General features: G+C 43.1%; 1 protein-coding gene across 1 annotated transcript; it reads right to left on the bottom strand.

Annotated features, from left to right (window-relative positions):
- Nucleotides 1-5,675: 5,675 nt before the first annotated feature.
- On the bottom strand, nucleotides 5,676-7,279 carry LOC127778641 (nicotianamine synthase 3). Its single transcript, XM_052305261.1, has one exon. It carries the CDS (start codon nucleotides 7,182-7,184, stop codon nucleotides 6,153-6,155), a length of 1,032 nt encoding a protein of 343 aa, XP_052161221.1. The 5' UTR covers nucleotides 7,185-7,279; the 3' UTR covers nucleotides 5,676-6,152.
- Between the last annotated feature and the right edge of the window lie 5,252 nt (nucleotides 7,280-12,531).

The following is a 12,531-nucleotide window of genomic DNA, read 5'->3' as shown; positions in this document are numbered from 1 at the left end:
ACGTAGGAAAATTTTTCATAGGACATGAATTCCTCTAAAATTCCTTAAAAATCCTTTGTTGCAAAAGAAACCTTTTGGTTTTACCAAATTTTGGTAATGTAATAACTAAACATACTTTTCCATTGTCACCATACTAAAATTTAGTATTTCTAAAAGTTTCTTCTCATAAAAACAAGAATTTGAAATGGTGGTAAACCAAACACATCCAATACTTTCAAATTTTGGCAATGCCCATATGTGTCAAACTATAGTAATATCAAATTTTGATAAGATTAATTTTGGCAACAAACTAAACCAGCCATAGAGTAATTATACTTACAGATCAAGTACATTACCAAGGACATTACCAATATCGATCAAGTGTTGTCTGCGCATCTTCAAATTACCAATAGTAGGTGTTGTCATATGATGAACACTTTTGCTGAAAGGTAGGCTCGCTCGAGTTTTATAAAAAATAGGATTATAAAGTATATTAGTTAAGTAATATTGGATCCCTATTACATACCCCATATGGTCTATTTATAGTTTCACTGTCATAGATTTACAATTCTAGGTTTTTTTTATGCCAATGAATTTACAAGACCGCCTTTATAACAGGGACGTTTCCAGGGGGAAAAAGTACACCGAAGGTCTCTCAACTTGTCATCGAGTTAAAAAACATCCTCAAACCACAAAACTAGATATCCGGCGTCTCTTAACTAATCAAAACCGATCACAAGAGATCCTTTGGTGGTTTTAACCCCGGTTTTGTCCGACATGGCGGCTGAGTCAGTGTGGGACCCACGTGGGGCCCACATGTCAGGTGTACACGTCACCTTCTCTCTCCCCTTTCTCTTTCTCTGTTTCTCCTTCCTTCCTCTCGATCTATGCTCTCGTAGGGTGCGCGCGGCCGGCGACGGCGGCTCCCAGGGTGGCGCGAGATTCCCCCAGGCGGCGCGCGGGCTCGGGGCCGCGCGATCTCGCCGGCCTCCCCGTCCCCCTCGTGCGGGCCGCCTGATGTTCCCCTCGAGCTGCGCCGTCTCGATCTGGTCCATCTCTTCTTCCTCGCAGGTGTCGCCGTCCTCCTCCTCCTCCTCGTCCGGGCTACGCCGCCGTCGCGCGTTCCGTCCGGCATTGCAACACAGTCGAATAGCTGAAGAATTACAAAGCGACAATGGATGAATGATGAATCCCTTCAAAGGACTCCATGCCATGGCCGTTGTTCACCGCGGCCACCACAGGGGTCACCGCCCTCAAATGTCCACCCAGAAAGCTGCCATGGAAAATTAAACATAAGGCAGCGAAGTCATACACAGACATGAATACGGCGTGACACGCAGGAACTGAACAAAGGTAACTATGGCACGGGCACACTAGCAAGCACACACTTGCTGTGGTACACAATCACATCCATTGATGTGGCTAAGACCAGAAGCAACACGAACACTAATACGAAGTGTGAGCAAGTACGCACGCGAGCTCGGAGTAGAGGCATCAAACGCTAACTACTCGATCGCTACAGATTGGGGTTGAGTAGACTCACCATCGGAGGGGTCGGTGAACCCTGGTACGGAGGCGAACGCGGCGCACAGCACCACCGCGGCGAGGAGGAGGCGAGGCAGCGCTGCCGCCGCCATTCCGATGCCTCCGCAGCTCAGCCCCCCCTCCCCCCTCCCCCCCCCCCCCCCCAAAAAAAAAAAATAAAATCCAGCGCCGATCGCCACGAAATCCAGACCAAATCGAGCGATCCGCGCCCGAAATCACCGACGACGCCAACCGGAACGCTCTCTAACCTTCCCAAAAACACCCTGCGTGCGCGCTTGCTCCCGACGCCGCCGCTCGAAATCCTCCACCCAAATCCGTGCGGATCGGACCGAGCAATCCGCCCGCACGCGGCCGCCGCCGGCATCCCCATGCCCTGCAAGAGGAAGGAAGGAGAAACAGAGAAAGAGAAAAGGGAAAGAGAGAGGCCGAGAGGGTGACATGGACACCTGACATGTGGGCCCCACGTGGATCCCACGCTGACTCAGCCATAACATCGGATAAAACCGGGTCAAAACCAACAAAGGACCTTGACCGGTTTTAGTTAGTTAAGGGAGGACGGATATCTGGTTTTATGTTTTGAGGACGTTTTTTAACTCGATGACAAATTGAGGGACCTTCGGTGTACTTTTTCCGTAAAGGGACAACAGTGCTCTTTTGGCCCATACGGACCGGCACATGGGCCCTAGAGACCCTCTCCTGGGCTGCTCACTGGGCCTTCCTGAACTAGACCAATTACCGCCCATCCGGCTTGGCCACCGGATTGAGGAGCACAGCAAAGCAAGTGTCACGAGACCAGAGTTGCTGTTGCTGATTGTTCTGCATGTTATCTACCACAACTACGTTTCTACTTCCTCCGTTTCACAATGTAAGTATTTTAGTATTTCTCATATTCTTTTCGAACGAAAATTTTATATGAAAGCTTTTCTAGGAGCACAACCGCAGTAAATAGTGATCCCCTAGTATGATACGAGTAGTACTGTATATCGACATTGGCACGTGCTTACATGTATCTTCACTGTATCGATTAACAATAATTAACGACGATATTAATTAATTACTTGTATTAAAATTCGCTCTTCTACTCTACTCGACTCTCGACTCGACTGATCGACTCGATCCACCACACTCGAAACAATTAAATTCAGAAACTCGAACAAATAGCTCCGATTTAATTAACCTTGGTTTATGCCATGTTGACGGTGTTATGTCCCAAGTAAAAAGACAAGTATAATACCTAGCCATTCTCTCACACAATATCTGCATCTTGCAAACCTGTAATTACTAGTGATTAATTCAAGCTAAAACCAAAATTACAAGGAGCACATATATTCAGCTGGGGTAACAACAATTAACAGCAGAACGTCGTCTCTAATCCCTTCTTTTCTTAAGCGAAAACTATGCAGATCCCAAGTGATTAATCGAGAGAGAGAGAGAGAGAGATCATGATCGATGAATTTAGGAGGATCTGTGGTGTAGTGTTCTTCAGATCGGGCTGTGATGAATTCACTGCTCTCGCTTACATTGATTCTTGGTTAATTGGGTGGATCGGAATTCAGAAAGCATAATCCATGGCAGCGTCGAGCAAGCTACCGCCTTGGCCACGGTGGTCGACGTCGGCGATCGAACAGCCATGACTCGATCTCGATGGCGGAGAGCTGTGTCTCCGGCGGATGGCGGTGATAGGCGCGACGGACGCCGGGGCTTCCGAATTTGATGGGCAGTTCAGGGAGCAAATGCGACGCCTCCGGGGTTCGGTAAATTAAACTCCAACCCCGAAAAAAGGCCGATCCATACAGATGGGCTACATACGACCCAACCGAAGGCAGGTGAACTCTTCAGAAAAAAGTCCACTTGGGCTCCGTCTAGTATACCGTGGATTTGATTAATATCCTTCAAATGCACAAACCTGATACAACAACTCCTCCAATTATTAAAACTGTTTAAAAAATAACTTCGAGAGTAATTTGGTGGTGGTTTTCACTGATGTGGTGCCCATGTGAAATGTTGACCTGATCTTTATACTACATAGCACTTATGTGGAATTACAATCAGCAAGATAAATAAATAAAAATTAGACCCACATATCATTGCACTTTTTTTAAAACAAGATTGAAATAATCCGTGTAACCCACATGTCAGTCATGACATGGCGCCTATAGGTCATCCTCTCTCTCCCTCTCTTATTCCTCCTATTATCCTTATTATATTCTCCTCCTCCTTCATCTTCCCTCTTCGGCCCTTCCTCCCCTAGCTAGCAGGCTCCTCTCATCCCTCATCCCTCTTTTGCATAGCAGCGACACGCGAGCGCTCCCCTCGCCCCTCCCTCCCCCCCCCCTTCCAACCCCAAGACACAACAGGTTTGGCTTGCTCTTGCCATAGGCCATCTCATAAGTTGTGGGTTTTCTCTAAGGTTTCTGACGAGGTAGGTTTTTGGGGGAAGAGGGGAGTTGAGATTGTGGAGGGGGAGGCTTCCAAAATCACTTTGCTCCGTGGCTTCACTAAGGGGCGGGCAAACCCGGGAGGGGCCACTGCGGTGAGTATGGGTGGCTGCCTTGGAGCTGGGAGCTATCTTTAGCAATCAAGGAAGCTTGACAGCCACCTCGCATGCTGAGTGAGAAAAAGAAGGCTGCGGTATAAGTTGACATGTGGGTCTTATAGTTTTTTTTTTCTTGTCACTTACACGTGGGATCTATGTTTGTTTTTAATTTTTCTATTCATTGAAGTGTAAGCCAGCTAATACCTCTATTAAAATTGCTGAAAAAGTCATTTTACACAATCTTAATAGCTGATGGGTTCGATATATTTGATTTTATAGTCAAGAGATACGAATGAGATCCGATCAATATTAAAGGCTGTCAAACTGTAACACTTTAACACACCAACCCTGACTTCCCGGAAGTGCTCATTAGGTCGAGAACTGAAAAATTTGTACTCCCTCCGTTTCACAATGTAAGTCATCCTAATATTTTCCACATTCATATTAATGTTAATGAATCTAGACATATATATCTATATAGATTCATTAACATCAATATGAATGTGGGAAATACTAAAATAACTTACATTGTGAAATGGAGGGAGTACTACTGTGTGTTCTGAGTCATCTGACAGCCCAAAACCAATGGATTCGACCCCTTTTGTCTCCCTCCATCCCCCCCCCCCCCCCAAAAAAAAAGTTACCTAGGAGGGGATGTGACATTTTCTAGTACACAATCTCGACAAATGGCTGTCCAAGTTTAGATTCGTTGTACTGGGAGAGGTTTTATTTTTTTCTAGGTTGATTTATTTTAGAACAGATATATTAATGGAAAGGCATGTATCGGAGTAACCCTAGCAGTTACAGGCACACATTTCGAGCGATCAAATCAAATCATTTTGGCCTGGTGGATGCTGCTCCAATCATTTAGGCTTGTCGACTAGTATCTGGCTGCTTAATTTATATGGTTCCTTTGGATGAAAGAAAATTCGTAGGATTTGTGGAGGATTTAAATTCTTAGAAAATTCTTTTCTACGAAGCCATCTAAACATGAGAAATAGGATGTCCAGATTCATATGAAGTAACCTCCATTTCCCCTAAATTCTAATGGAAAATAAACCTATATATTCTCATCCTTATGTTTTTTTTTACTCTCTTCATTCGAAAATACTAAAGATATAATTAACCACCCTTAATCTAATGATAAAAAAACACTCCTTTCGTCTCTAAATATAAGGAATTTTGATTGGATGTGACACATTCTAGTACAACAAATCTGGACAATCTTTATATCTAGATTCGTTGTACTAGAATACATCATATCCAACTAAAATTTCTTATATTTATGGATGGAGGGAGTATATTATTGTCCCCTCGTTTAGATCACTTTAAGAAATGGTACAATGTATGCATCATTGCATATAAATATCCAATAGATAGATCATGAGAGTGAAGGATTCAAAAATAATAATTTAATGAAGAGAATATGCTAGTCAATTGAATATATGCATGCATGTCTTGTATTATAAAATATCCGAAAAATAGTACTACAATATCTACAGTATCTTGGATTTTGGAACGGAGAGAATACTTTCTTTTTTTTTTTAAGAAGTAGCGGATCGTTACGATGGAATTCATGATCACATGCAAATTAACTATAAACATGACTGCATCATAATTATAATTGCTCCTCGATCAATTAATCGATCTCCTTTTTAAGCCCCGGAGATCGATCGAGACAGTATGCGTACGTACACATCAGATTATACAGGTAACTTAATTATGCTAACAGAAAATTAACCACTTACACTCATAAATACGCAACAGAGACAATGATTGATTGTAATAAGCTACTAGTACAGTAATCAAGCAGTAACACTCAATAGCGACATATATTCTCTCTCTCTCATCAGTCTCATCATGGGAAAAAAAGATAGCGACGCAATATGGCATGCATTCATGCATGACTGCAGTTAATTACCAACGAGATTATTAAATACTACTATTAGATTTGTTTTACTGGTAGATAATTATGGTATATATGTTTTCTTCTTAATTAATGCATGGTAAATGATTAATCGATAGTAACTGAGGTGATTTATCAGGTGAGCTGGTGAGGTAGCAAGCGATGGAAGCAGTCATCGATGCCTGCCTACGAGGAGGGCAGCTTCTCCATGGCGGACATGTCCTCCATCTTCTGGTGCGCCCTCGCCTCCATCTCGCAGCGCTGGCATGGACGGCTCACCACGGCGCCATGGCCGTGCGCGTGCGCGTCTCCTCCCTCCAACGCCGGCGCCGCCACGGGCGGCTTGCGCGCGATGATGACGGAGTTGATCACCTCGCCCTCCGGGTGGTGCACGGCGAGCACGTCGAAGCCGCCGCGGCGGATCTCCTCCGGGTCCACCACGGGGTACAGGAATCCCCGGGCGCCGTGCGCGCTCCGCACCACCAGGGCGGCGCCGGGCGCCATGTGCTTCCCGAGGTGCTCCACCATGCGCGCCTTCTCCTCGGCGGCCATGCCCACCAGCGCCGCCAGGAACACGACGTCGTAGGCGGCGAGGTCGGTGGTGACGTGGGCGACGTCGGAGGTGTGGAAGGCCATGCGCGCGGACAGGTCGCGGTCGGCGCGGACGAGGCGGCTGGCGCGGCGGTTGGCGTCGGCGCAGATGTCGTAGTTGTGGAAGGAGGCGGCGGGGAGGTGGCGGGCGGCGAGGACGAGGGAGCTGAGCGGGAGCGGGCCGGAGCCGAGGAAGGCGAGGCGGGAGGGCGGCGGGGCGGCGGGGAGGTGGCGGGCGAGGAGGGCGTACTCGAGCTGGGCGAGCTGGATGTAGTTGTTGAAGTAGGGGAAGAGGGCGAGGTGGTCGAGCGGGTTGTCGTGGGCGGCGAGGACGTCGGAGTAGTGCGCCTCGAGGTGGCCCTCGGCGTCGGCGCAGAGGCGGATGAGGCGGCCGCGCATGTCCTGCGCCTCCGCCCCCAGCTGCTCCACGTCCACGCTGCTGGGCGGGATGCAGGTCATCACCAGCTCCGTGAACAGCGCGTTCACCTCCGGCGACGGGCTCAGCGACGGCAGCTTGCCGATGGCCGCCGCCAGCCCGGTGATCTTCTCAACCAACTTCTCGATCACCTCCTCCTCCTCCGGCTGCTCCTCCTTCGCCATGGTCACCGCCTCCACTTCCACCGTCATACTCTCTCTCTCTCTCTCTCTCGATCGATTAGCTCCAACTGGTGATCAGTCGAACACTCGATCGAGCTGCTTTGCTTGATTATACTTTTGGATTGGAGTGCAATGGTGAGCCGCGGGGGCGCCATTATTTATAGCATAGGACGGTTTGGATGGGTGGCCCACGTGTCAGCGGGTACCTATCTCTAAGCTGCCCCTATATCTAACTTTTTGTTTTGAGATATAGCATCTGTCTATCTACGGAGTACCTACGATTTTTTTTAAAAAAATTATTTTAGTTTTTAATTTTAAAAACATATATTTTCAAAACTTTTTTTTAAATCGGTATCTTTTTGACCAAACCAATCAGGAAGGCGTGACGAAACAATATTATCACACGGGTCTAAATGACGTGACAACGTTATTTAGTCATGTGTAACTAGCTAGCGTAACCACACCAATATAGCTGGCATGGTAGGATAAAATTATCATTGCCGCTGTAGGTGACGTAATGTGTTATTTTGTCACGCCAAACAAGCTGGCATAACTAAAAGGTTCATATTTTAAAAATGAATTTTACAAAGATTTATTTTTAAAATTTAAAATTTAAAAAATAATAAAAGTTGTCTATCTACACCTATCTATCTATCAATCTATCAGCTAGTCTTGATCACTTCACCGATCGCTACTTGGACTTTTTGTTATTATATTATTTTAAGTTAAAATAGTGGGTATTTGCAGATTATATATTAGTAGAGTAGACAAATTAATTACTACACAACGTATGCAAATGAGGAGGCTAGAGCTAGATACGACAGCCAATAGATAGCTAGCGCATTACGATATACTATATGATATGGTTCGGTTGACTTTAATTTGTTGGGGCAAACATATATATAGATATTGTCTTCAATATATATATAATGCACATATTTAACTATATTTCTCTTTAATTTTATATTTAGAAAATATTAAAAGTATAAAAGCATGATATTATTAGGACTTTTCGATACCCTACGCTGTAGTTACCAAACACCAACAGTGTCACAACGTATAAGTAGTGGGCTGCTGCAGCCGAATGTATCCATGCTATCCTATCAGCCACATTATTTCTTTATTGATAAATCTACTGATGTCGGAGCTGCTTTATTGGGGTGCGATGAAGCTTGGTACGATAACACGTTGCAGTTGTCGAGGAAGGTTGGTGTTAGCTGTGTACAAGTAGTAGTGCTCAAGTGGCTTGGGCTGATGTTTAAAGTGGACGGTCGGTGTCTTGCTTGTTTTCTACGATGCCTTTGGCAACAATGATGTGATAACTGTGGAGTCGAAACTGTTGTGTCGCTAGGCGACAAGCTCGGCAACGATAGCACTTGCCTCACGAAGTCGAAGCCTTTGTGTCGCTTACAACAAGCTCTTTATCGATGGCTGTTTTGGGCTCCGCTATTTTTTCTTTTTTCACGGTGTTGGTAGCTTAGGTTAGAGTGTTGTGGTTTTCGCCCAATTTTTCCTAATTAATTGTGCATTGGAAGGTTTGGTCTCGTTTTCTTCTTGAAATAAGGCACCTTCTTCTTTATATAAAATGTCGGCAACAGCATGACCATTCAAAAAAAATGATAAATCTACTAATGTTGATTCCACATATCAAATATCAGTGTTTCCATTACGATTCCAAGATTTTATTTGTGTACTCTAACTAACATGCAGCCTTTTTGAGAGTAGAAGAGGCTATATATATGTGGAAGCGACTCTGGCTCGACGCCCGATGAGAGGAGGTTAAAATCGGACGTTGATGTCAGCATGACGTCAGCGCTTGATTTACGTGCAAAACTATTTTAAACTAACTTTTCTCTTAAATTACTTATCCAAATCATGATCCGATTGCACCATTAAATTCGTTGCAATTAAATCTTCAAAACAAGACCACAAATGGATATATTCCGACGAAATTTTTTTTAGCTTATTATTGAATTATTTTTAAATGTTGCACGATGTTCCACCAGGTATATCGGAATTGTTTCAACTAAGTGGATCGAAAATGTTTCATTCATTTAAATCAGATGTTGTTTCACCTTATATAAAAACAATGTTTCAGCAAATAGCGAAAGAATGTTTTAGTTCACTGCAACATTAGATATATACATAGTAAAATTTTGTGAGTACACTAGGTGAAATATTTTTGGTGGAACAACAAATAAAACGAATTACCTTAATAGAGGATTTCCAAAATATATTAGTGATTTGTTGCAATAGAATATTTTAGTTCACTGCAACATTAGATCTATCCATAGTGAAATACTGTGAGTGCACTAGATGAAACATTTTTTGTGGAATAAAAAAACAAACCAAATTCCTTAATAGAGGGTTTCCAAAATATGTGAGTAATTTGTTGCAATGGAGTATATGGTAAAGATACATGGTATGGTGAGGCCAGAAAGAGACACTGTGTGTTAGAGAAGGGGAGCGTCCGATCCGGCTCCTTCCGCGCCGGGTGACCGGCGTTGAGCATTTCCGTATATACTATGTTGCATCGTAGATAGATCGATCGAGCTGGCCACGCGTCACCTACGTCCGTGCACGCACAAGCCACACGCTCGCACGCGTACATGTACCTGTGCCTTAAACAATGCAATACCTACCTTCACTTTCTTAATCTCTCTTTTTCTTTATTTTTGTCCATTGACATTATTGCATCGAAATCGATACATCAAGAAGACAGATATAATATTTGTTGACATCTCACAAAAAAAACACCTGATCCCAGCTTTGTTCGTCAGTGAGCCTATTCATGTAGTACTACTTAATTAATATGTATTGTTAGCTTAAAACTATTCTTCGGGCCACGTTAGCGCATTAAAATTAATACACATCTAGTGTATATAATACTAATAAAACATACTCTATCCGTTTCAAAATATTTGACACCGTTGGCTTTTTAAATACGTGTTTGACCATTCGTCTTATTTAAAAAATTTAAGTAATTATTTATTCTTTTCATATCATTTGATTCATTGTTAAATATACTTTCATATACACATATAGTTTTACATATTTGATAAATTTTTTTAATAAGACGAACGGTCAAACACGTGCTAAAAAGTTAACGGTGTCAAATATTTTAAAATAGAGGGAGAAGTATCTACCATCCTATCCCAAGTTGATCGAGATGCCACCCGCCCCAGTCCTAGTGATTTTAATTGTTATAAGTAGTATTCTATCTTGTACAATATCATATATATCTTATCTCAATAGATGATGAAATCAATTAATTTTTTCCTAACTAGTTAATTAACATTCCGATTTATTAATTTGTTAAGTAGAAAAGAACAGCTTACATAGAGTATATATATTATATATGTAGGGTAAAAGTTCCCGTACTTACGATTGCGATGTACTCTCTCCATCCTTTTTATATTATGTTGGTTTTCAAAATAGACTAACCAACGCCAAACAAAAGAGAGAGAAGGGATTTTTCTTTAAAAAAAAAAACACGGTACAAACATAGGTACTCACAACACACGCACCTTATGAACATACACGTACATCCTATCCCTACCTTCGGAAGATTGGGCCGACATATTTTGAGATTCACCACGCGCGCCTCATTGTGGACAGATACATCGTCTACCATTATAAGAATAATTAGCTAAAAATACGAGTATCCGTATGAAGTCTAGAACTTAAACACGGGTGAGCTAGTTTCACAACAAAAAATTTGACGAGTCTAGTATTTATTATATATGCCATTGACAATTGAGAGGATTATCTCTGAAAGGGACCCCAAAATTTCAGCTACAGGCCGGTGGTCGTAGGTAATGCAATGACAACTATCCAACGCTAATTATGATGCCTGTATATATAATGTAATGTACGTATTTCATACATGATGACGTAAGTACTATATATCCTAGTTAATATTTATTCAATTCATACTCGTTTCTTTTCCGTCCACATGTCCTTCTTTACTTGGTGAAATTAAGAAATTACAATACTAGTTCAAAGTCTAAAGGGAATGGTGCAATGCCTTTGTTTTATGCCGTTTAATTAGGCAGGACGAATATTACATGTTCTGATGTTCACAAACACACCACTTAAATTTTGCAGATACATGCTTTCTTTATTAACTATCCAAATTGTAGGTCCCACATAGTAGGTCCATATGCAGTCTATTTCGGCCTAGTTTAGTTACAAACTTTTTCTTCAAACTTCGAACTTTTCCATCACATCAAAACTTTCCTACACACACAAACTTTTAACTTTTCTGTCACATCGTTTTAATTTCAACCAAACTTTCAATTTTAAAGTGAACTAAACACACCCTAAGCATGAACCATAAGTTTTTGGGGAAAATAATTAACTGCGTGTAACAGCCTAGACATATGAAAATGTGGATCATTTCAATTTATCCCTTACGGAACACTTCTCCCACCCTCGAAGAGATATAACTTACCTCCTCATAATACATAAACAGATTTGCTAATAATGTGTCGACGTGTTTTTCTATTAAAAACAATCGATTTTTTGTACGTGTGCATCTATGAAAAAAAATTGAAAACATACTTTTTTTTTCATATTTTGTGATTATATACACATGCATGAGATTAATTTGTAAAAATATACCCAATCCGCACAACGAATGCGCGGGAGCGAGGACGACCCGCAGAATGGGGATGTGGGAGCAAAACCAAGCCAGTACCACGGAACCGGGACGCGGGACCGAGCCGGTCCTGCAGGCCGGGGAAGTGCTACCGCGCCGGTCCCGCAGGACGGGTTAGCGGCAACGTGGTTTTTTTTTGGGTTTTTTTGGGCGATGCCTGGAGCTGGCGCGCTCCCGCATAATGGATGCGCGGGACCATGCGTCATTCCCCAAACAGCGAACAAATCTCCGCACGGAAAACGGAGTAGTCCATTAGCACGTGATTAATCAATTATTAGATTTTTTTTTCGAAGATGGATCAATATGATTTTTTAAGCAACTTTCATATAGAAACTTTTTGTAAAAAATACACCATTTAGCACTTTGAAAAGCGTGCGTGGAAAAAGAAGGAGATGAGTTGGAAAAAATTGGGGGAATAACACAGTGGACCATAGGGCCGGCGTGGTCCCACGCCGCCGTTCTACGGTACCGCCGTGCGGCTGAGGGCGCCATCGCTCCCGCGCATCGGTACTGCGGTACCGACTCGGTCGCACATCCCGGTTCCGCGTGACCGGCTCGGGTTCCGCTCCCGCATCCCCAGCCTGCGGTTTGCGCTCGCTCCCGCACAACCGTTCCGCGGACTAGGTATATTTTTGCAAGTTAATCTCAGACATGTATATAAATGTAAAATATGAAAAAACAAAGTATATTTTCAAATTTGGTTCGTGCATCTATTGC

Source organism: Oryza glaberrima, chromosome 7, assembly GCF_000147395.1.
Source record: "Oryza glaberrima chromosome 7, OglaRS2, whole genome shotgun sequence".
NCBI lineage: Eukaryota > Viridiplantae > Streptophyta > Magnoliopsida > Poales > Poaceae > Oryza > Oryza glaberrima.
Note: the sequence above shows the minus strand (reverse complement) of the source record. Positions and strands in the feature narration are given on the sequence as shown.